Below are 26,264 nucleotides of genomic sequence, written 5' to 3'. Positions count from 1 at the left end.
CGCCCCTTCTTCTCTGAACTTGACCTCAGGTTGGAGAAAATGGCCATGCCCTGGGTCACTACAACGTGGCTGCAGCCTGGTGGGCCAGTTGGGAAAGTGAGGTGGACAAATCTAGCTGACCATGGGGCTTCAAGAGTGATGGCACTGAGATACCCACAGAAGTGACACTCGCTACCTATGAGGTAGGCCTACATCAATAAAGCAGGAGTTTTCTTTCTGCAGCAGTTCTTTTCTTAATACTATGCAGAGAGGACTAGCAAGTAACATCACAGCACATTAAGAGCAGTACATGGCTGCGACAGAAGCAGTTATTGAAGATGAAGAAACCACCCAACACTGCTGGCAAGGGGGAGCAGCTGCAAGACAACAGGCCTGGGGGAGGGGGGGGTCAAAATTCAGCCACGCCTTGTCTAGAGGAGAGCGTCTCAGTCTGTTTCTCCTGCCCTTGTTCCCCATGCACACAGCCAAGTTCTGCCACCCCCATGCCGGTGCCGTATGACAACGCCCAGCTTTGAGGCCAAGAACTCCAGGCAGGGCCAGTGGCAGAGGCCACCAAGACCCAGAACCCCACACAGCTGCCTCCCCCCGACACGGGGTGCAAGCCCTGAAAGGCACCCAGCGAGTGACAGACACAGCAGGATGGACTGACTTCTGCCCCCATTCCCTCCTTTCAATTCTCATGATTCATCTAGGCATGATCTTTTGTGAAGATTATACAATCTGGCTGGAAGGGACGTTTTTAATATTTTTCCTAATGCATCTGTTTTTATGATTACACTATTTTTGTGAGTCGATTTTGTTTTCTCCCTGATTTTATTAATTTTTCTTGCTACCCACAGTTAGTTGATGACATATTAAGATAAGAGCAAATTTGTACTTTAATAGTCTTGAGGAGTTAGCAACTGAAAAAGAACAGTATGTGTACCAATCACTTGCTCCTTTTGAGAAGATGTAATCAAAACAACTAAGTTCAACTTGTCTCAAACACCTCCCAAAGGTATTTATTTACCTTTCACAAGTGCAATATAGAATATAACAACTGAAGAACATCTAGAGGTGGCATACCAAGTTGATTACTCAGTGACCAAACTCCAGGCTACCTTCCAAACTAGTGCTTTGGAAAGGCTTTAGCTGTCTTTCCCAGCTTTTTGCTTATATTTTGAAAATAATGATATGAATATTGACTATTATTCTTAAAGAGGGGAACGTGAAAGTACTCAGACTGTATTTTTCACAATGGTCTTGTTTGCAGTAACTCAAGGGGACGTAAAGAAGGCACATGGACAGTCATGCTTCAGTGCACACAGGTTGGTGCGTTCGGTCCCTCTGCTGCTACGGGTGTTTTGTGCCCCTCCACGACATCACAACTGCACTGCAGCAGGAATGTCATGCAGCACGTTCCGTGCACCATATAACACAAATTCAAGTTTTCTGCTAAGCCCCTTTGTGTCAAAATGATGTGAGCAAAAATGTTATGTTTCCCATACAGAAAACAATCCCATTAACTCACAATCTGTGCAGAAACATAAGAAAGACAAGCGAAGGCACTGTAATCCAAAAGTCCTTTGAAACAGACAGGAAAACCATTACAAACAGAAGGAGTTGTGAAAGAAACGCAGCAGTTAGCGCTGAGATGCACACCGACCTATTCACACAGAATATTTTGACTGGGGAATTTTGATGGATGCTACCCCATGAGCCACAATGACCTTTAAAGGAGGATAAAGATCTTTTATGATGCTATACTCTCAACAGCAGTGTGGGAGATGGTTGAAAGGATAGACTCGACTTCATTTCCATTTCTAGCACCGCCAGACACTAACAGTCTTCAACACAATCTGTGAAGGTATTTGTACCTTGGCCACAGAATAGATAAAAAGACAATGTGCAAGTCATATTTTCCTTCTGCACCCACATACGGTTAACCACAGTCAAGCCCACAACTTGGGATCTCATATCTTTTATTTGAAATGATTCTGAATTTGCATAATGACTATGAGGAGCTGACTGGTATTAATGCTAGAATAATACACGAGCGGTGGAAGTGCTCAATGGAATTACATAGTATTATGCACAGTTGATTATAGAAAGCATAAAACAGAAAATCCATAATTAAAACAGGTGGTGTATAAGGAGATCATTTTTACCTCTGTTTTCTAAAGGAAGGAAGAATATATGATGATCTCTTTTCTACACGCTTCTTCCATTGTCTTTTGTAAAAATGTTTTTAACTCATTGACTGATTACAGACCTGACAAAATGATATGAATCCCAAATATTATGAAGATCCTAGATAAGAACAGACCATCAGCTAAATAAGAGAAATCCTGTAAATGAGTCTCCTACTCCCATTTGTAAATGAACCCATCAAAGGAAAAGCTGTAACAGGAACTATTAGACACTTCAAAAATGTCTCAATTGAGGGAAACCTTCACCTGAAACATGCAGTCCACTGCAGGACATACATCTGTGGTAAAATAATCTTTATGGCAGATTATTGCTTTATATTACTATCTATATTTTGCTTGGATGCATAGACCCACTTCCTGACATGGTAAAATAATGCACAGGCAGAAACTGGATTTGAAAAATTTATGAATAATGACATTCACTAGTGAAAGGTAATGAAATTCGTTCCAAGCAAGGAAATTTTCAGGGAATTTTTTTATTTTTGGTAGTTTTTACTGACTAATGAGCCTATTTTGTGCCTGTACATGTTGCTATAAGCACTACCAGTAGTGCTATGGAAGAAACAGTGCAGCTGTACACTGCATAGTTCATTTTCCTGTGTATTTCCTTAACCGGTGTGGAGACAGTGGAGCTGTCATGAAAAGTTAGACCATCTTCTGTGAGGAATGGCACAGGTATATTTGAACCTGCCGCAGGCTGGAGGAGAAATCCAAAGGCCACAAGAGGTCCCTTCCAGTCTCCTCTTCTAAGATTTGTAAAACAATAAATAGCTGCATAACGAAAGAACAGCCTGGGGCCCTCTGTCCTCTGCCTGGGGTCCTCTGTCCTTGTAACATAAGTCCTTTAACCTCTGCTATGGTGCTGTGGTCCTATTTCTGGTTAAAATGGCATGTCATGTACCTCAACTGCGTTCATTTTGCTCACCACAGAATGCTTAGTTCTTTATAATCCCATGTTGTAAATAACTTGTATTTCAAAGGAAATCATCATACAGACTTTGCTACTGCCTTGATATGCCAAATACAGGATTACATAAATAGAAATGCTTCAACAACACTGCATAAATCTTCATCACTTTCAAATGTAATCCAATAAATATATAAGTAAATCAAGACCATTACCAAACTGTAACGGGATCTCATTATTCTCCTAACATTTATCAGTAACTAAAAAGGAATCTGAAAACCAAAGAGAAAGACACTGCTTACTGTTCACTGGTCTTGGTGTCTGAGCTATTGCAAATATGATGGGGTGGAAAATGAAGAAGAAAAACAGCTGTTTTTTTTTTTTTTTCAAGGAAAAAAAAAAAAAAAAAAAAACACAGTCTTGCCAGAACACTATAGACAATTCTGTATGACTCTAGCCACCAGGATTATTTATCAAGGTAGAAAATATTTTCCCTCTGATTTCTAGAATTCACACGGCCTTTATTAAACCACAGCAGGTATGAAAAAATAAAAAGATTAATCTCATTTTAAGGAAAGCATTTGTAAAGCAGTCACACATGATTTATGTTATGTTTGATGATCACGGTACGGCAGGATCCTCCAGATGTCTCATGCTGGCACAGGAAGGTGAGGAAAACTTAGGAACAAAATAACCCTTAGATTTGATTCCTACACAACACACTGGACTCCTTTAGATCAGACTCTGTACCTTAGACTCCTGACATTATTGAACACTGTAATTTCCTTACCTATTTCTTAGTATGGCTCCATTTTTGTATATGGAAATAAGAACATTCAGATAACGAGGTCTTTACAATTAACCTCGCTCCCCATGTAAAGATAGACAAAAATGGATCATTTACAATGATGCTTGTGGAAAGAATTACTCTCTTAGGGAGATTTGTTTTTAGGTACGCCTACTCCACAGATATTTCTACTTCTGTATTTTGAGATCTCTTCTCTGGCTGAATATGCACTGTCATGCTTGTACAAAATTCGCACTGAAGTGAGTAGGGTAAGGCATTTCAGAACAACAGACTGTTTCAAAACTTCCAACATTTCAAAGGTTGTTGCTAACACCAAGACTATTGACTAATTAGTGAAGCAATTAGACAAACTCATGGAAGGAAAGGATCTCACGGATTATTAAACACAAAGATCCTTGTCATTTTGTCCCTGTGATCTCATTTTCTACTGTTGTGCATCTGAAACTGTCAGGAAGAATAGCAGGCTCCATTGGGCTCACTATGCCTGATCTTACTGCATTTGCTTCTTGTTTATCTTAGAATAGCTGATGTGCATAACTACAAACATGGATAAACTGTCTCATCTATGAGTATTAAACCCACATGGTTATTTAATAGCTCTCCATCTTAAAAGTAATCTCAATCTAATAAAACCCAGTCGGTGAGATCACTTGTGAATACATGTGCAAACTGAGGCAGTGTCAGGGTTTCTGTTAGGTTCACCCTGAAGTGCCTATGTTGCATGGTCAGGCATCAGCCTTGTACAACACAAATAAATAATACTAACTACCAGATAATATATATTGGAACCACCATCCTAAAGAGGGGGTTTGGAGGCTTTGCACAAGACATCGAGTTTGCCATTTTTTAAAAATTTGTACTTTACATGTATGTTTCTGAATGCCTATTTGGTACTTTTATGAAGTGCATGCTGTGGCTTCTAAGAAATGCAACTGCTCTGTAATAAATAACACAAACACATCGAAGGGTGTAGGTGTCAGCACTGCCTGGCCCAGAGGCAACGCTACAGCTGGGGAATTGCTTGAAATGAAGGCTGTCCAGACAGGGCTCTCAGTCATTAATTCTCATTTCATCTTAATGTTTTGTAAAATGTTACTCATTATAGACTCTAAATATTCATCTTATAAATAACATTGCTATGCATCATATATGCACTGCACTGAGGTGTGTCTCAATACCTGCTTCAGGAAGAGTAACAGAGGGCTGGTGGACAAAGCTGGAAATTTACAATGCAGAGATGAGCCTTGTTTGATGAGCCTAATTGCTGTTAAGAGTGAGATGGACTCTATTAATAAACATTTTTGACTATTTAACTATACTACAGGTGCATGTTACTATACTGAAGACTGCAGCTATGCCACCCAAGCAAACACAACAAGCAGGTTGTACAATCCTATTTTCCAGCCTCCGACAATTTGAAATCTCATCTCATCAGCTATGTGATCAGTCCCATGATCACAGAGTCAGTTTAAGAGCAGGTGGATGAGGGACAGGTGATCGTGGTGGTGTTGGGGTGTTGCAAGAGGGGTGTGTGGCACGTCTTGTTGCCTGATGCAGAGGCACACACACCACAACCTGCACAGATGCGGGGCTCCCTCCACATTACCCCACTGCACTCCCCGCTTTCTGCTGCCACTGATTTAGCCCTACTCTGCTTTTGGCTAAAGATTTTGGAAGTAAGAGCCTCTCTTTGATACAAGACCTAAATTAATAAGATTAGCATCAGGCCAGTGGAGTTATTTTAGGGTTGCACTGGTACAACCATGATTAAATTGGGTTTTCTAATTCTATCTGTTATTATCCTTCTTTAATTAAAATTCCAGTAAGGGGATAAAGCAGCTGTCTTGAACCCCACTGCCTGCATTAAAAACTGCCAGAATTTTCTGTATTCCTTACATGTGACTGTCTACAACTACATTATACCTACCACATTCAGTATACGAAAACCGTAAATTATTGGTGGCTAAATATTGGTAGTGTATTATGACTGCAGCCTGAAAGGATATCCTATCATAAAACACTCAGATGAAAAAGTCAAAGAAATTTCCTTTGTTTCACATGAAAAAACCTACTGTCATAGCTTGAGTTAGAAGCTCAGTAACTTCTTGATGTGAAGTTTTCTTTCTGTAGTAAGTATTTAAAGTCTAGTGCAGGATTTTGTCTCGTGTGTTCACACTTTGTGAACATGCATGTGCCCACGCAGACAAACATGTAGGATTACTAACCAGAATTATTTCAGTGCATGGCTTCAGAGAGAGGACACCAAATGCGGTACCCATTGCGATAAATTGTTCTCGTCTTGGTGGGACATAAATCTCACCACAGAAGACATGTGGTCTTCTTAGAAGCAAGCCGTAGAAATCCCTGCAGGCCTGCTGCACAGCAGGCTGCTGCTCAGCTGAAGGCCAACCCGCTGCCCCTGGCCGGGCAGCAGAGAAGCTGCTCGGTGCAGACCAGGAAAGGTGGCATGATGCTGCCTGCGCATCGCTGCCTCTCGTCTCCCGCCAGGTCTCACACCTCACTGGGGGAGAGGCTCACAGCAACAGCTCCACTCCATGCTGATGTAGTCCATCACCTAATATAGCATTTGAGGTAACAGTATCACACAGAACTTCTGCCCACATTTCATATTCCCTCACTCTACTTACAAACTGCATGAAGAATACAGGGGCCTCAAGCTCCTCGTCACCTGTCATGGCAAGGGTGACCATTCTGCTCAACAGCAGCTCCAGTGTCCTACAGGCACCTTGACTCTGCTGTATTCTTGTTTAATAAAAGGATGTGGGCATACAACAAATGGAACTGATCATGCAAAGATATCCAAAGAAATAAAACAGTATTAGTAAAGTTACAAAATACAAAAAGAAATGGTAGGTTCTGCTCTGTTTTAATATGATTTCTTCAATGGCACACAAAATGGTTATAGAACCTAAGCTGTAAATACATACAAACCTGAAGGTTTACAAGTGTCCTTCTGGATAAAATCTAAACTCATCTGTAAGGCTCTTACTGCTACAACAGCATTTAACACAACCCAGTCTGTTCTTCAGTACTGCTAGTATTACAGCTGTGAGCGTTGCCTTTTGAACATAAATACCCAGTTCTCATGTGCTGGCAGCAAGTTTGAAAACTGCCCACAACAGTGAGGTCTGTGTTTTTGTACATACATTCATACCATTTTATACACTTTATATGATTGCATAGAAAAAAAAAAAAGTTAAGTGTTTTTTTCAATGTATTTAAATAACTGTCATGGGGTTAAGTCCTGTTGTTTTTTGTTTGTTTGTTTGTTTGTTTGTTTTACCTGGGTGGTGTAAATACCTAATGTAAACTTTTGGAGCTTAGAATATCAGATGCTGCTTAGTAGGAAAATGACTGGTTTTCTGGTAGTTTTGCTCAGCAAAAGACTGTCTAGTACTGGGTCTGGTTCAGATCTACCTGCCCTGCCTTGCAAGAGTTATAGCTGATGTGAGACCTGGTCCTACAACCAGAAGGAGAGCCAGGCCTTGCTTTCTGCTCAACCATGCTGACAACAAAGGTGGTTCTGCGGCATTAAGAGAAAAAGAGAAAAGTTCGTATAGAAGTAGAAATACTAAAAATGGCCAGCTCTTTTCCAAGCCTACTGAACTGCAGGTGTCTGACCACAGGGCCTCCTTAAGTAAGGCATACTTCAATCAGGGCCCGTACCAAAACCAGATACTTGAATCATGTTGCTCTCCTGAACACTGAGATATCTACTCAAGTTTGCCTTTAAAAGTGTTGAATTTTTTTTTCCAAGTGTAGCTGGGTTTGTAGCTCTCAAACACTGCAGTGATGTGTGTCACGTAACACCATAAATAGGTACTAAGTTAGGTAACCAGAACTAACACTTTGCGTAAAAAAAGTCCTGGAGTTATTTGTCTCCACATCTCCGCAACACCTCCCTTGCAATTTCATACACTTGAACATCTGTGTTTTAATTTAGCTAAGGAATAAATTCCACCCAGATTATATAAAATTGTCTTTATAAAAAGATCTTCATGCAACATATCCAAGCAGGGACACCATATGGTATTTTGGGGCTGGACAAAATGGACCATCATTAATGGTATTATTCTGGCTTTGGAGTATTAACATTACCATTGCCTTAGTTATATTTTTCTTATGAGAAGCACAAGATTTCAGGTAAAGATAACATAATGTGCCTGGAATATGCTAAGAATCAGTTATAAGTTATACCTTTCTCTTATCACATATGGCAATTACATAGCAACAAAAGCAAGCACAATTCTTCATCTGTTATGAGTTATGCACCCTTATGTTCACTAACAGTGAACCACAAACGCACACAACATTTTAGTTTTCCTTTCCTGTGTACATCAACATGCGTAAAAATACATGTAATTCCTGCAAAGCAGCCTGTAACAATAGGTCCAAACAAAAACATTACTAAGACTCATTTCTGCAGTCATCAGTTAGAGGAATGATCCTCGTCTAGTCAACAAAACTAACTGCAGGTGAGAATTTTGCCTTATGTATCATGAGAAAATACATAAATTGGGCACTGAACATTTGTGTTTTATTCCAACAAAGTGTTTTTCATATTAATACAATGTCCTGGATTAAGCAAATCACTGGAAAATAAGCCAAGTTGGACAACTTGTAATAACTCAAGAAACTCAAACTCATTCAATAGTGTAACACAAGGAAATTTCAGACAGTCTAAGGGGAAACTGGTGAAATTCAAACTGTACAGATTAGTTTTATAGTGTGTTTGTACAAAGGCATTAAAGAACTGTGGCAATCTATTATTACCCCTCTAACTTTATAAATAATTTTAATATTTGAAACTTTAAATGGCTCTGGGAGGAACAGAACCCATGAGCATAGCCTTTCTGCATTAAAAAAGAGTACTTAAAATAAAGTTTGTTCATGATCTCAACACAATTGCTTCTGTTGCTACAGACAAAATGTTTTGAAAAAGCAGCAGACACAGAAAAAAAGAAATCCCATGTTGGAACTTAGAAATGGAGTATTCAGAGGAGCTGCACGGAGAAGAGAGCTGTGTTCAGCTGGACGAATAGATGGAAAAGTCAGCATCCTTCCCACGTGAAGTGCTGGGTGCAAGTTAGCCCTACCTACACTGTCAGGTAAGCGTAGCTGACACCACCTATGTCAGGACATATTCAGATGCTACATGAAGGCATTATTAATCTGTCTTCTGTGAAACCACCTGTGTGTAGCATTTGGCTTTACACACACCCCTCTTTAATGTATTCATTTCTCTCTACTATATTACAGTCTTCCCAGACATGAAAGGCTCCTTCCCAACTAAAACATAAAGAGCTTGAAGTAAAAAATGACTGATGCCTTAACTAATTAAAGCAGTAACTAGACCCTAACTAGAACTAACAAAGGGCTAACTTCCCTGCTGCCAGAAGATCCACAAGGAGTTAAAATGATCTGAATTTGACTGCGTGTCCCAATTCACAGGACTTCATTTCCAAAAGGGAAATCCCTAACTCTGCTGAAGGCGTCAGTTTCAACCAGGACTTGCATTACCTTCTACCCTCACATAATTTCTCTAAACAGCTTGATTTTCTGCTTCAAGCAGTGACAACAGTCACCAGGATGGTCTGAATCCATACAGTGCTGCTGTCACCGCTCAGTATAAGTCTGGAAGTTTGCACCTGTCAGACTTAACATGAGCTGTACATCAGTGGAAGGCATCGCATAGGCACTACTGAGCAGTAAATAAGCTGACATTATCTGATTGCCGTGACAGTCCACAGATTCCGACAGGAAACACTAAAAGCACTTATTACAATCAGACGAATGTAACTTACTTCCCCTCTCAGCTTGAAGCAACCAAAATATCTTACGACAAGCGATAGATTATTTAAAGCAAAATCTTCAATGTCTCTCAGCCCAAATATGTATTTAAAATATGCCTGATTGCTTATATCTACCGAATCAAGAAAACAGACCTATTTATATTCAAATAATACAGGAGCTTTAGTGTTTCTAAGGATCCAATCATCTTCAGTGATATGGAGGATGGTTAATTAATGCCAACAATTTGAGCAAGAAAATACTGCTAATTGCTAGAGAAAAACACCGTTTCACTTATCTACAAAATTTGGTTTAGAAAACAAGAGACTGTAAAATGAAGTAATTCTGTTCCTATTAGTCATGCTCACTGTTGCTTTTTGTTTATAAGGATTTCTTATTTATTTTTTCTGTTCTATTTTACAAATAACCACTTTCCTACTTGCATTATAAAAATATATTTAAGTCATACTAAAGCCTGCCCTTAAAGAACGGACCAAGCCCTAATTCATCAGAGTTCTCCAATATCCACTTATTAAACGGATACAATTCAAGAGAGGTGTTATTGTAAGTCTGTGCAAACTTGGAAGTCTTCCTGCGAGCGGCAGCAGTGTTAGTCCCCGAGCTCCTCCGGCACTGCTGCGCACAGCTGCCGATGGAGGTGGGGGGCCGGCAGCCCCCTCCTTCTGTCCTGCCACCCTCTGTGCCACAAGGAACGGGCACCAAGGCACTGATGGGCTGAAAATTAACAAGGAAGGCTTCGGAGGCATTTGCTGTAGCTCGAGTATGCTAGATGCTTTACCGAGTAGGAAGAATTTAACCTTTTTATTTCCCCCAGCACTCTTGCATTTTCAACTCTTCGTGATTTTTTGCAAGGAGCACTTCTGCTTCAAAGTAGTTTACTAGATAATACCTAATTCCCATCGTAGATCACTTTTGCTTGTTTATCAATACAGTCTTTTCATAAGGTCACATGCAGTTAGTAATACTTCTGCGTCAGTGCTATCACTGATAAATAGCCATAGCTGCTCCTCATGCCTTGCAGCCCCTAATTCCTTGCCCAAGTGTCTCACTTTGGTAATTAAAATCCATACCCACTCTGAAATTTCTATCCCACACTATAATTTCTAAAAGCAGGAGGAACACTGCAGATAACATTTGGGAAATGAGGGGTGTTGATCGCTGTGATCACGCGAAGCTACAAAGAAGCCAGTGCAAATAATTCTCAGGCGACTGAGTTATTTCCTGCCTCTTAGGGTTTTCTCAGGTTAAAATTTGGAAATGACACCACCAGGGTAAAATCCTGCAAATGGATATACATGGCTTCAAAACTGCACTTTCAGAATGAGTTTAGTGTTTTTTTAGCTTCGCAAGTATGCAGCCAACATACCAAGCTAACCTGCCGATAAATGCCATTCACGTCAAATACGGAGGCATCGGCACCGTGGAGGGAATGCTGGCAGAAATCCCATCTCCAATGAGTAACATCCCTTCTAAAAATTCACACCAGTTTTCTTTCGGAGCCAATTAAACATTTTCCCAGATTATCACTAGTTATATCTTTGCTTAGCTTGCAACAATGAGCTGCAAGCATTTTAATGCCCTCCTTAAAGGAAGGGCTCTTAAAGCACGCAGGGATCTTGGATGTGAGAGCAACCTGGGAGAGCTGGAGGTGTGGGATTAACTCAAGCCGGTGCGATGCCCACTTTTTTTGCTCATTTAAGTATTCGTGCCAAGGCAATTTTCACTTCGGAAATCAAAGGTTTTTGTCATTGCAGGCATGATTTTCAGATCTGCGGTGTTTGCACAGAGGGTGACAGCACTGTTGAATTAGAAGCGCTGGGGGGGACGGTGGTGGGTGGTGGTGTGAGGGAGAATTGTGAACACAGCCGGCTTATCTTTAGAGGCAAGAAATGTCAGAGGTGCCACTGCCTGAGTGATGGTTTCCTCGCGCCGGGTGGCAATACGCTCCGGCAACTTCATCCTTACGGGTGGGACACCTCCTGAGCGCATGCAAACAGCTGGTACCATGGCAAACCTTAAAAAAAAGGCTTTCGGCAGCTAATTAGGTCTAATACGTGACCCTGACTTCATGGCACTAGAACTGCTCTGGCCAAAAGAGCCTCCCCAATACCACAACCAGTAGCACCAACACAACCAGTACCAGCACCACCACTAACACCACCACCACCCCTGCGGGCCCTCCCGGCTCCTTTGGGGACGGGATGTCGAGGAAACCCCCCGGGGCCGGGACACGGGGGCCGAGGGGCCGGCGGGCGGCAGGGGGAGCTGCGGCGGGGCCGAGCCGTGCCGTGCCGAGCCGGGCGGCCGGGTTACCTTCGGGGTTGGCGCTGATGAAGACGCGGACGCTCCTGCCGCTCGGCACCAGGTGGGCCGGCAGCGCCGCCAGGTTGCCGGCGAAGGCCGCCCGCCGCAGCGCGGCGTCCCGCGGGCAGGGCAGCCTGCCGCCCGCCCCGGCCGCCCACATGGCGCCGCGCCGCAGGGCTCACGGCAGTCCCCGGCCCGTGCTGCTGCTGCTGCTGCTGCTGCTGATGATGATGCTGGCGGCGGCCATGCGGCCCCTGCGCTGCCTCCTCCTCGGCGGCGGGGAGAAAGTTTGGCGGCCGAGCCCGGCGGCGGCGCGTCTCGTCCCGGCGGGGTGGGCTGCGGGCAGCCCCGCGGCGCCCGCTCTCCTCCGAGCGCTTCAGGGCCCCCGGGCCGGATTTTTATAGGGAAAGTGCCGGCGGCGCATCCTCCGGGCTCGCAAGAGTTCAGCGCCCTCCTTGCGTCTTCTGGAGCCGCCCGCGCAGGAGTCCCAGCTGCGGAGGTACAACGGCAGGATGCTCGTGCTGCTTCCCCCTTCCTTTTGTTCTTTGCCTTTTTAATCAGTTATTTAATCGGCACGACTGCTCTGAAGAATGAAAGGGGCCGGTCGCAGCGAGCGGCGCCGGGCGGCCCCCGTGCAGCAGCAGCGGGCGGCGGGGCGTCCCGTCGGGCGGCGCCCAGGGGCGGGCGGCGGGGGGGCGGCGGGCCCGGGCCGGGCTGCACAGCGCAGGGACCGCCCGGGGAGGGGCCCGGCCGGGCTGGGGAAGGGTTAGGGTCGGGGATGGGTTTGGGATAGGTTGGGGTTGGGTTGGGGTCGGGGAGATGCGGGGGGTCCCGGTCCCAACAGTGCCGCCTGGGCAGGCGGCTGTGGAGGCGCCTGAGCGCGCTGGAGGGGCTGGAGGGAGAAGTGTGCGAGGCGGGCGGTGCTGCCTATATAGCCCACCGCACGTGGGCAGCGCCGCACGGAGCCTGTGCACGGACAGCAGCGCGTGTGGCAGAGCGGGCGCGGTGCGTGGCGTGCTACGGACCGAGCGTGGTGGGTGCCCGGCTGAGCGCTGCTTCAAGGCACGGCCCCTTCCCCACCCGGCCCTGCCCTGCTGGGACCCCCAGGGCAACCCTCAGCAACCCCCGGACTGGGGGAGCAAAGAGCTCGGCTCTCCTTGGGGAATGGACGTGGGGGCCGTGGGGTGCCCGGGGCGCTGAGCACAACCCTCGTGCACCCTGGTTTCTGCAGGGCGTGCAAAGTTGCACACCGTGTGTGTTTGCATGTGTGCATGCAAGGGAGAAATGCTGCTGCTTGCTCGCTCTTTATCAGTTCCACACCCAGCACATTCGGGGCCAATTTCAACCGAGGGGCAAATTTTAAGATATTAACTCTTAAGTAACGTTCCTGGGAGCTTGGCTGGGCCGGGGAGTGCATTTATGTGCAAAGAGAAAAAGTATACAGTGAACATCTCAACCATTAGTATTGCAGTGTCACCAGACAGAAAGCCCGTGGTGGAGTCGTGGAACAATTTCATAGTGCCTAGGAATTGGAAAATCCCCCTTTCAATCAAAAAGCCTATTCCTGTAGGATTCTGGGGTGTCCAATAAGGATAAAATCTCACTTGAAGCCTTTCGTGGTAGGCGTGCGTATTTCCCTCCTCTGTGGATTGCCTGATGCTCCATATAAGACAAGCCTGAAGCTTTGGTATAATTCAGTTAAAAAATCTGACAGTCATGAGATGCAATTCCCTAGGAAATGAGGCTTCATATATGTCACTGCTTACACAACTGTCGGGCTTATCTGCGCTTCGCTTACCCTTTGTGTAGCCACTGTGCTTAGACGTGCCTTTTTCTGGCTTGTGTCACTAACAGGTAATTTCTTTAATACGGAGCTGAAAAGCAGCTCCTTGAGGCTGCAGACAGTTAATGAATGCATGAAGGAAATGATTTATAGCGTAGGCTGAATTACATCTTACGTACTTTGCTGGGACTGACTATTGGCTGGGCTATCTGCCTTGCTCCTCCGGCACAATGTACCAGGCAGTCCCTAAATACAAATTTCTTGGGGGAAGCAGCCCCTGGTAAGGACGCACACTCTCACTTCATATAGCTGCTGCCTTAGAGCTGTCACCAACAAATTTCTCAGGCAGCTTCTTTGGACTCCTTGGGCTGCCCCTTTACCTTGCCAGCCATAACTCAGTGGGTTTTGGGGACTCTTTTTGGCAGTCATTTTTACTAAGTTGAAAACTTGAGCTTGCATCATTTGGATTCCTTTGGAATTTTGTCTTTGACATCACTGACAATAGCACTGGCTCTTAACTGAGTGTTATCATCCCACAAGCCCAGGTTGGATGAAGAGGGACCAGGCTCATCATTTCCAACCAGTCGCCAGCTCCCATGGCAGGGATAGCTGTACTGCATATGAAGCAACCAGTCCTTGAAGCTTGCAGGCTCCTGCCATGTGGCTCCAAACCTGTGCTAATCCCAAAATTGCCATTTTGAGCTGTAAACTGTAAAGTGGGTTGCCTTTATGCATGACTCAGCTTCCTGCCGTGGTAGCTTCCACTGCTGCGAAGGCTGAAGTAGGCAGGTGCCTCAGGGTGGTCATCTCCTCAGCTGCCCAGCTTCAGCCCGCCTGCTGTCAGGGCTCAGCACCCTGCAATTTGGCCCCTTGGAATATATTTAATGCCGGGAAGGAAGCACTGTGAGGCTGAAACAGAGAGGGCAAAGAAATGAGTACAGAGAAACTAATTTACTGCTTCACCTGAGACTTTGCCGGTATATAGGCACTCCAGGCTAACTCAGTTTGGAGATTAGTTGGTAGCTTCTCTTAAAAAATAAAAACTTTTTTCAATTCAACAAAAAGAATATCCAGGAATGTCCTTCACATTCAAATACAAATCATTAAGAGGATCCTCCTGTGTTTGCTATAAAAGCATACATCAAAAATATCTTATTAAATTGCATATTGAATAACAGATTTTCTACATTTTATAGTTCAGCAAAATATACTACTTTACAAGACACATTTTAGAGCCAGTGTTTGTGTCTGAGTCCCGAAGTGGTTAAGAGGAAGCTGCATGAGCACAGATTTGCATCCTTTAGGAACCATTGAAAACATTGCCTGGAGGCTTGGTCCCCAGGCTTCCCCACTGACCTTATTGTCATGGAGCAGGTCTTTAGGGTCTGACATTGAGGTTGATGGCTCACCATTGTGCCGAACAGGAATAAAACCAGACCTGTAATTCTGCAAGAGCCTGTGTATAAACACCCATGACTACTGGCTTGATCCTGAGAAAACATAGATCAGCCAAGTGGCAGAGGATCTCTACTGGTGCGCATTCAGAATGCATCTTTCCCTTTTACCTGAATGTTTCTTGGTTATCATTCTGGCCTTATTTCTTCCAAGTTCAGATATGTCTGAATAAAGCTACAGAAAGCTTGCCTTGGTAAAACACATGGGAACAATCGAGCTATTTTGTTTCCTGATGGCCTGATCCTGCATTAATTCACACTGCGCAGCGCTTTACCTCTTGCGAAGTCCCAGAGGCGAGTGTAGCTCAGTAGTACTGATCCACAGAGATCAATACGAAATGCACCAAGTTGTTTGGCTTAAACCTAGCATGAATAAACTTACAGACGGCTGTCTGAGGTAGCGTGGCATTCTGAGATCGGTTTTGTGTAAAATTGAGCACTATAGGGTCAGCTCTAGTAATCTGAAGAGCTTGAGCAGTAACCTGGGCGATATGCTATGGGTAGGGTTGCAATAGCTGTGAGGAACTGATTTATTCTGCCTGCAAGCTGAATTTATGTTCTTGTGCATATGTACTTCAGTGTGTGTTGTGGGGTGTTGTAAAGTGTTCAGCAGTGGTCTGGTTTCACTCTCACAGGAGTCAGCAGGGACATGCTCAGCAGTTCTGCTGAGGTGGAGGCAGACCTACAGTCACCACTTCTGTATGTAACGGGGTCATAATAGCTGAGTTTTTTATGGCATCTTTCAAATGGAGCGCTTTGCCCTGCACTAAAATACAACCGCTGAGCTAAGACCTAGGTACTTAAAATACTCCCTCAGGTGTTTAGTGCCTGGATCTGCCAGGGGCAGCATGATCAGCCTTCCTACTGCCTTCTTTCCCAAACTCTAGTTATTTGCAGTGCCTGGCAGGGCAAAGTTTGAGGTCAAGTCAAAGATCCAAGTGTAGGAATCAGCACATTGACCACTTGCATGCAGAAGCTGAGGGACTCCTGCACAGAGTTGCATCCTCTTAGTGAATACTAACTTAAAGCTGAGCGGTTTTTGCAGCTCCCTAGCAAGCTGGCCCAGTTTTAGGAGCAGGCAGTTGCCTAGAGCGACAGACGAAAGGAGGCAATAAAATCACATTTTAAGCAAGAAAGAGACCCTGTGACTCTGCACGTGTTCCTGCCTGTTTAATGAGGGCTCGGTGCATCCCCCAGGCATCATCCTCCCCAAGCTGCTGAGGTGCCAAGGCTGAGTGAGCTCCTCACCACAGGAACCGTGGCCACGGTCATGTTGTTTGAACATCCCAGCTATTTGTTCTCATCTCTGCTTTAGCTTGCTGCTGCTGAAACTGAGGGGAGAAACTTTCTGTGTTCCTTCTCTGCACCTTCTTCTTAACAGGGCTGTGTTGCTTTTGCAAGGGTGGTTGGATTGGCAGGAGAGCAGGGGCAGATGTGCTGAGATGAGAGCTCATAGGATTCATGCTTCACTAAAAAAAACCCTGTTATTATTATCCTTGCAAATTAGGAATGACAGGCTGCCTAAGCTTACTGGGTTTATATTTATGTCAAGAAGCTGATTGCAAGAAATAAGATATGTCCTAGCAGATCTTACATGGTACTGGGTTCCCGTAAGGACCTTTTATAGCCATTTCGGGGCTCAGTTAACTCTACTTGATTTATACTTCCCATTTCTACGTAGTTCTGAGTGCTGAAAATATGTGTATGTTCAATTTTGTTAGATTTTGCAACTTTAGTCAGTTGCTGCCTCACATCATGAGGAGAGCTGTGAGAGGCAAATTGGCCCACATCGGCCCACTGCAATGTTCTTCAGCTTTCTCTGAAACAGCTGGTTGACAACATCCAAAAGAAGATGCTAAACTACATAGGCTTTGGTCTCATAAAATGAGAACAAGTTTGAGTTTGTGCATTTTTAGCCCACAAATACATTTTTCCTCTAAGTGAGTCTGTAATGAAATCCTGGTAACTTCTTCCTCCATGTTCTCTGCACAGTTTAGTAATACGAAAAAAAGTTTTCCCTTTCCATTTTGCTCATTTGTATTTTGAATATACAATACAGAATATGTGTCATAAAATAATTTCTGGATTGTACAAGTGACATAGCTCCAATGTTGGTTCCTATATTTTTCTGCCAATAAATTAGGATTTTGGACGTAGGCGCATAAGGTTTTGTCTACCTGAAGTTTTAAGGATACAAAACTTCATGATGGTGGTGACTACTCAAATAAGGATATGGAACATGTAATACAAGGATGTAGCATCCGGCATTTGGTTTCTTCTAGAAAGTCTGCATACACGCACATATCTAGGTACAAAAGTAGCTACCCTGAACTTAAGTAGAAAATGGGCATGAGCTCCTGATTTTGTTGAAGGCAGTGGGAGTTTTGCCACTGACTCAACTGGTTATACAATCTGAAAACCTACAGGATTCGGGGTGAATATTTTCTTCCAATCTTTCTTAAAAGCTGGAGTAGAAGAAGCCATTTTTGGAAGCATTGTAATAGATGGTGGATTGAAGTTTCCTGCATGATAGTAAGTGTTAAAAGGAATTAGGAGGAGGTCAGAGACTGGCAGCTCTCAAAGTAGGAAGGGCATGGAGTGTGGAGAATCAGAAACAGGCTTTTTGATCACTGCAGTGCAAAATACTCTTTTTTTACTGGCCTCAGCTGAGACTGCATTTCCAGTTGCAGGGAGGAGGCTGGATGTCCTGCAATTAAGAGACAAATATCCTTCCTTTATTTTTTTCCACAGCAGAGTTTTCTTTATATTTCCTTGTATGCCATTGTTACACCATTGGTGGATCTCTCTGTGTTCTTACCAGCATGATATTTCAGCCTTCAAACCACATCATTTCCATAAGTGCTGAGGAGGGAACTCTAACCTGGAGTAAGAATTTCCAAACAGAGAGGTGTAAGAACAGTCCTGGTTTTCAGGAGCTGCCATGTGGTGTAATTATGCACTTGTACAGTATATGGAGTAATTTATATTTCAAGGAAAAAGGGAAGATAATACCTCCAAGCTGGTTAGTTTTGTGTCTTTGTAAGCACAGGAGTACTTCATTCTCACCTCCAAGTCCCAGTCTGACTTGCCAGCTGGCATCGGCAAAAGGACTTCTACTTTATCCTAAAAACAGTGCACCACCAGGAGCCTGGCTTAACCCCTGTAACGACAATGGTCTGGGTATGAGAGGTTTGCTTTTCTTTCATTTCCTTCTTTTTGAGGTTCTGTAGAAACTCTGCAACCTAGCAAAGCAAACATAGCCTTTTCTATTAAAACATTACAAGTGGCTGCACCACACCACATCTTTATTTTTATCTCTTATGTCACACTTGATTGAAGGGTTCTTTGCAGCTAAAATAACATGATGAAGGCATGGAAATTATTTTTGTCTTACTTTCTCCTGGAAGCTTAAAAGAAACCTGCTTTCTCACACAGAATCCTCATACATAGATGTACGCTCCCCAGGGATACATACGTGCACAAATGCCCACACATGCTCAAAAGACACAAAAGGACGTATGTATTGCTAAATTCACACAAGAGATATGCAATGTTAAGATTGCAAAGATAGTCTTTTGACTTTGTTCATGTAACTTTAAATTTTGCCTTGTTGCACATATACATTATAGCAGTCCTTAACTAGCTGGCCCAGTACTCTGTTTTAGCACCCTTTGATATAACTCAGTGCAAAAGAGGGGTTCCTTACTGTGTTCAGCTCTCAGTCAGCATGTGCTCAGTGGCATACTTGCTGCTCACTGTTCAGACCCCGTCTGCAGATAGATACAGCCTTTTTCTCCTCAGCTCTTTCATGTCTTTTCCCAAGATAGTAAAGATAGTAAGTACATAAGCCCTTCCAAAATATGAACTCATTCTCATAACACCCAAGCCAAAGAAAGTTTCATTACTAAAACACACTCATTAATACCAAAAGTATCTGTTAATTTTGGATGCCCTTTCTGAGATACCAAGGACTGCTTTTTTTTTTTTTTTCAAAGTAACTGGTATTAGATACAGAATCACAGAATCACAGAATCACAGAATTTCTAGGTTGGAAGAGACCTCAAGGTCATCGAGTCCAACCTCCAACCTAACGCTAACAGCCCTCCACTAAACCATATCCCTAAGCTCTACATCTAAGCGTCTTTTGAAGACTTCCAGGGATGGTGACTCCACCACTTCCCTGGGCAGCCTGTTCCAATGCCTCACAACCCTTTCTGTAAAGAAGTTCTTCCTAACATCTAACCTAAAACTCCCCTGGCTCAACTTAAGCCCATTCCCCCTCGTCCTGTCACCAGGCACGTGGGAGAACAGGCCAACCCCCACCTCTCTACAGCCTCCTTTAAGGTATCTGTAAAGAGCAATAAGGTCACCCCTGAGCCTCCTCTTCTCCAGGCTGAACAAGCCCAGCTCCCTCAGCCGCTCCTCGTAGGACTTGTTCTCCAGGCCCCTCACCAGCTTCGTCGCCCTTCTCTGCACCCGCTCAAGCACCTCGATGTCCTTCTTATAGCGAGGGGCCCAAAACTGAACACAGTACTCGAGGTGCGGCCTCACCAGAGCTGAGTACAGGGGGACGATCACCTCCCTAGCCCTGCTGGTCACGCTGTTGTCCCCATCAGCTGTAGCTGAGAGTGTTCGGGTTATTTGTGTTCTAAGCTTCAGACTTTCAAGTCAGGTGCTCAGAAAACTAAGAGCCTACAATTAATGATCACCCATGAAAAATTTAAAAGATGTAATTAGCATCCTAGGAAGTCCATGGTGGAAGCCAGGAAGGAAGGAAATTCCCTCCTTTCTCTGGAGCAATATTCACTTTCTTAGCCATGAAATGATTTTTTCCTTTCCTGTAATTCCTTGCCTCATTGCTGCACCTCCTAACCTCAGCTAAAAATAAATCATGGTCCTTTGACAGCAATCTGCTTAGTTTTAAAGTCCTGCCTCATCCTTAAAGGTTACATAGTTACAACAGAACAGGCAAAATATCCTCCCATGCATTTTTAACTTCTTATTCAATAAACTGTAATTTCCCTCCTCAGCTCAGCATCACAGATCTTTCCACATTTCCCACAGAAGGAGGGAACCTTCTGTGTTCCAGGTTGTGTCCATTGCCTCTTGTCCTGACCCTTGTCTTCATCTTTTTGGCCAGCCACTCACTCCTGGATTTTTTGTCCCTGCACTTTTTATTTGTCATTGCTTTGCTTGGTTGTTTTGAGCTCCTCTTCCAGGTCCCCATCAGCCTTCCCCTTCGCCTGCTCTGCTCCCTGGCAGGGGGGTGGTGGAATGGCTGCTGCCCATGCTGCTCCCTGGTAGATGCTTCCAGCATCTAAAAGATGAGCTCTGGTCTTCCAAAAATATGTATCGGTGGTGGTGACATGCAAGCTAAAGTTCCACATGGTGAGAACTCTCGATATTATACCGAATGGCTTCTAGATCTAGAAAATGTTTATGGCAGCAAAGAATATTACACTCCCTCTGAGGAAATGAAATCCAAAGAAAAGCCAGAACGTAAAGGAGGAGGAGGGACAGAAGGCCGGGATGTTTCTCTGAGAGTCGGTCCAAGTTTCTGTGCCACTGCTTTGCAGAGATTGTTGTGGCAAGTAATCTTGGACTCATGTTCAAAGCAGCAATTAGGGGGAGGCTGAATCAAGTGAGCATGTACATGTCTGCAGCAGAGTTGAGAGAGGGCCATCTGCTGTGCAGCATTTTGAGAGTGTTTTCTAAGTGAACTACACCTGCTGTACGTGGTAATTAAATTTGAAATAGAAGAGTCAAAATATTCCTGCTGCAAGGTTGTTGATGAATAAGGTTTACCAATCTGATTATAGAAATTTATATATTTATTTGTGCACATTACATGACAAATAAAATCACCACTCTGATTTGTTTGTGCTAATAGAAAATAGACCCATTTGCACTCCATTGTTAATGTGATTTTATGGGATTTATTGACATGGCAAGTTTATTTTAGACATATGAAGACATATGAAGACCCAGGAGAGTGGGATTGCAGTAGTAACATTAATTTGTCATCTCAGTGCTAAGAAGGAAGAAAAAAAAAAAAAAAAAAGCTTGCAGAGCTTTGTTTTACCTGCAGGGGTTCTGAAGGAGCAGCTGTCACTTTTTTTAGTCTTATTTAATATATGCCATCATTTTTCATCGTGCTCCCGAATTGATACTGCAGCTATGCTGGGGGAAAAGGAAGCTCTCCACCTGCTCCAAGTCCAGAACAAAGTGCTTAATCTTGGAGACAAGCACTGAAAGCAAAAGGGAGTTTCTCTGTGTGAATCTAGTTGCTCTGTCGCAGAAATAATGGCAATGGATTTCTGTCTCTAGTCTACTGTAGCTAATACTGATTTCTGTAAGCTGATGGAGCATGCAGTACCCTATTACCAAATGCCATCACAGACATGTTTTGTAACCACTGCCATGCCACAGTTGCACAGTGCTGTGCTCTGAAGTGTTATGAAGGCCCTCGGGCAGCCCGAATGTAAAAACATTTGGTGAAGAATCGTGAAGACAACTATCATCATCTGGGGGGGAGTTTTAATTTGAAATAGGCTTTATTCCCAAATAAAACCTGCCATTTGGGTCACTGTTCCCGTAGAATGATTTTTTTTTTTTTTTCCTACAGAAGCAGGAATAGTTGAGACTTATTGTTAGCAGCTAATCATTTTTGGTAAGCCACTTCAATAACTCAGTTAGCCTGTTTCTTGAGTTCTGTATGCCTTGTTATAAGGAATGGCTCCAGAATCTGCCCTTTCACCAACGTGCAAAACTGCACATCCAAAAAAGCTTCAGAGACCCAGCTGCATGCTCCCGGTTGTATCAAAGGTTGCTGTCAGTGTGGGATCTTCTCTTGTGCTTTTCTCATGAAGAAAATCTTTGTGTTTGGGGCTAGATGGGAGCAGCAGCGGGCACCAAATGGGGACGAGTGCTCCAACACTCACCGCCTGCTTCCTTCAGGCACAAGCATCTGGATCCCACTTTGTCAAATGTGCTCCAAGCAGGTAAGTGTGCTGAGCATGCGATTTGATAGTATCTTCTTCTCTTGTCTGGTCTGTCTGGTGGGTGCAGTCACTCCTTTCTGAGGCTTCCTGCATGAGATGGTTGGCAGCTGGTTTTGCAAGAGGCGCTGCTTTCTTCTGTTTGTCTGGGTGCCAGCTTAAACTGTTTGGACAGCTTTAAATCTTTCATAAAGTGCTTCTTCAAGTAAAAGCTTTGTTTTAAGGTGTCCGACTACCCACAAAGCCTAAAAATAATAAATTATGTCCGGTGCCTGCTCACCAACTTGCTTTACGGGCTCTTCTGTGGCCCTCTTCTGTTGGCAGGAGGGGGGCCTGGGGATGCTGAGCATCCAGGGATGTTTGGGGCATGTCTGGGAGCCAAGCCCCACATTCATGAATCTTAATGGAAGTGGCTGAAACTCAAGTTCAGTTCTTACCCTTTTTCTGTTAAAAAAAAAATAAAGAAGAAAGAATGAAAGGAGCTCACATCCTTTTATCATACAGCCTAAATTCTTTTATTCATGAAAGCACATAAAAATCATGCAGGCTTAGGAAAAGTGCCTTCCTCAGAGGCCATGAGCAGCCCCGTTGATTTCTTCAGGAGATGGAGCACAGCTAGAGCTGGGATGAAGCCCTCAGCCTCCTGCTAGGTTGTATCTTGCTTTTGCACATTCAGTTAAACAAATTGCTAAATCTGAGTCAGTTTTTATGGCTTTGTAGTTTTGTACAAAGTATTCAGGTTGCAGATTGTTACTGGAGTTGAAAAAAATATGTTATTGTGTGTAATAATAAAGTAGACAGTAAAATGGATTTCCTTTTAGGTTTTCTTTGCTCCAAATATGTACTATGTATTTTCTTCGGCTCACAAAGAGAATAGTCTACTGAATGAGGCATGGTCAGGGTGTCGGGAGCCTTGGATTTAATTTCCAGACCTGTCAGAGTTTCCCTGTGCAATGACTAAGCAAGTCCATTAGGACTAGATCTGCAGAGAAATTTAAGGCTATAACTCCAGGTGAGGACGATCCTTCTTCAGCTGCTGCTTAATCCTTTATTCTGTAATTGCTAATTTCGGTCACTCAGCTGTATGATTTCTGAGAGTAAAATTCCCAAGAAAATAATTCTTCCCATGAATTTTCAGGAGCCAGGGGGTTAAAGGTGGGACTGAGGACTAAGTAGCTTTAGGAGTAAGCTTATATAGTTTCCTTATTCATGAGCTGTGAGGGTACTAACATACAAGCTGTAGTACCTCCTCACCCCACAGGGGTGCAGGAAGCATTAGAGATCATGAGGAAAAGGTAAGCGTGAGTCCCTTTCTGGGCAGAAGTGTGTTACCTCTGGGTACTTCTGTATGTCCTTACAGAGTTCAATGACTGTGATCTATAAAAAAGAAGAATTTAACTAAAACTGAAATAATCTAAGTTACCAAGTCAGAGTTTAGCCAAGACAGTGGATTTAAATCTACTACTTTCAAGATGATTGCTTTTGATACTCTTGTAATACAAGTGCATAAGATGTCATTTAGGTTTTCACCTGGAAAACAGCATTTCAGTCCATATGCTGTGCTAAATTAATCCTGTGGCATTGAATCTGTGAGAGCAGATAGGCACTACAAGTTACCATGGCACCTCCTGGGCAATTTACCTCATGGTTCCCTTGAGGAGCGGTGTCTCATGTGAGTACACACACCACTTCCAGGGACAGTGCGTTTGTATTAATGGTGTTCCTTTTCGGTTTGTTTGTGTTGTTCTCAGATATAACACCAAAACCGAGCTTTTCAGATCACCCCTTTTCCTCTGAAGACACAAGCTTCCTGTGTGAACATGTGGGCCTGACCCAGGTGCTGAGGCTATCGGCATTGCTGCTTCTGTCGGCCTCTGAGGAGCTGCTTGGCAAGTAACATGGGCACAGTCTGATGGTATTTCGGGAAGCCAGTAGCTCCCCAAAGGGCTTTCCTGGATTTAGGAATGAATTAAAGTTTCACTCTTCATATTAAGGATATCACAAAGGTCGCTTGCTGATCTCCAGAGGAGACAGGCAGCTGAACTGTGTAGGAGATAAAAGCTCTCTGCCAAATAATCCATTGAGCAAATAATTGGCTTTGCCTTCAGACTGCCGTGATACCATGACCATTAGGAGAAAACATCACTGGAAACATGTGAGCATGGTAAAATCTCACAAAATTCAATCTCAGAAGTTACAGACTCAGGTATGACCGTCAGGTATGACAGTCAAATGCATGAAGCTGTTTAATTCTATACCCTTTACTTAAGAGCTTTTGTCGCATTTTGCACCAATACAGAAATAGGTGGCACCTCACAGCTACTACATTTCAGTCTCTCTGAATGTTTCCAGGAAGCACTCAAATGATCAATGGAGACATTTTTTTTCTCTTAGTCATAGACATTTAATTTTATGTGTATTCCATGTAAACAGGATTAGGTTTAATCAACTGTAGTTTTCTTAAGTGTGAGTTATTTTGCTGTCATACCTGCGCTATAATTTAATTAATGTCTCAATGGATACTTAAATCAATATCTTCTGGTCCCACCTGCCCTGCTTTCTCTTGCAAATAAACAGGCATGCTATAGTTAACAAACCAGTGGATGCTTAGGAACAGAGATGCCTTTTCTTATGTGGTGTGGATTAACTTTGCAACCTGGAAGTGGCAGCAGCAGAAGGGCAGGCACCCCTATGTTATGGTGGGCTCACCCATGTTCTTGCTTCAGTCTGAACTCAACTGCAGTTTTGAGATATCTCTCCCAGTTGTCCCCACTTCCTGGGTTTGGGCTGGCATTGTCAGAAGTCTCGGGGTGCAGGAATTGGAATCCTTTCAGGTGATACTAAACTTAACAGCATGCTGTGGCATTCAGCCCATGGGGCCGGATAGTCTGAAGTTAAGTACCAAAATCTAAAATGTGTGTGCTGTTGGTATCAAATCTTCTGCATCAACAGTTTTAATCTATGGACCTACTGCTTTTCATCCACACTGCTTGCTAATGTAGCGAAAAGTACAGGCTTTTTTTATTGATGATTTCCAGGTAGCAGGGAACAGAAAGTATCCCTCATCTATAGAGTGACACAGAGACTTCGAGATTTGTATTTTTTCAGTAGTCAGAACAGAAATAGCATTCTTATGCATTATTGCTGATTTATTTAACTTGCACTATTTGAATTCTTGTGCAATTGAAAGATCAGAAATCAGAACGCCAGGAAATAGTTTAATCTGCTGCTCCAGTTTCTCTCTACTGCTAGATAATCAGTTTTTGATTGAAAATGTGACCATTGTGTTGTCAGCGCCTTTGACTTTTTTAATTTTAGTTTCCTCTGTTTCACTGTTCATGACAAACAAAATCACCTATAATGTAACTTATGGAATGATGGTTCTGTGCAGCCCAGCTATGTGCATTGTCTGCTTACAGCTGTGATAAACATAGGTGATAAACTAGGTGATGAGGACTACATAATACACAACTGCATGCACACACTTGTATATACGTTTATGGTATACACATAGGACTAATCCACACTGATTGATGACATCAATCCAATATATTGCAGAGAATAAAGTCAATGTTAGGCCTTACAAATGGCAAATGGATTTTTTTTCATAAAACTTTCACCTCTTACACTCTGTAATGGGGTGTCCACAGAACAAAATGCAGAGAAAGTGTAGTCTGTATGTTTAATTCCTCATAAGGCAAGAGCAAATTTGTTCCCTAGGTCCAAATAAACCACTGTTTCATTGACTTCAAAACATTTTGGCCATATAAGTTCAGCTCCTTTGAGTCCTAGCATCTGCCGTACTGGGGCTGGCTTCTGTGTCTGGCAGGATGTATTGCATCTCAAGGAGTATTTTCATTATGATTACTCAAAAGGCCATTTCTTTATAGGACGTGTTATTTTCTCTGAAACCCTCTTTTCTTGTACCCCACAGGAAAGCATCAGAGTGAGATATGTCATGAATTATTTTTGGAGTGACTGGGTCAGGC

At 43.5% G+C, this 26,264-nt stretch overlaps 1 protein-coding gene across 1 annotated transcript in view; it reads right to left on the bottom strand.

Moving 5' to 3' along the window:
* The window catches only part of NWD2 (NACHT and WD repeat domain containing 2), a 56,708-nt gene extending 44,002 nt beyond the window's left edge, over positions 1 to 12,706 (bottom strand). The window contains exon 1 of the mRNA XM_084518381.1: positions 12,050 to 12,706. Coding sequence (XP_084374507.1) covers positions 12,050 to 12,200 — 151 coding nt within the window. The 5' untranslated portion in view covers positions 12,201 to 12,706. The remainder of the gene's footprint in view (positions 1 to 12,049) is intronic.
* Between the last annotated feature and the right edge of the window lie 13,558 nt (positions 12,707 to 26,264).

Source organism: Aythya ferina (genome assembly GCF_964211825.1).
Source record: "Aythya ferina genome assembly, chromosome: 4".
NCBI lineage: Eukaryota > Metazoa > Chordata > Aves > Anseriformes > Anatidae > Aythya > Aythya ferina.
Note: the sequence above shows the minus strand (reverse complement) of the source record. Positions and strands in the feature narration are given on the sequence as shown.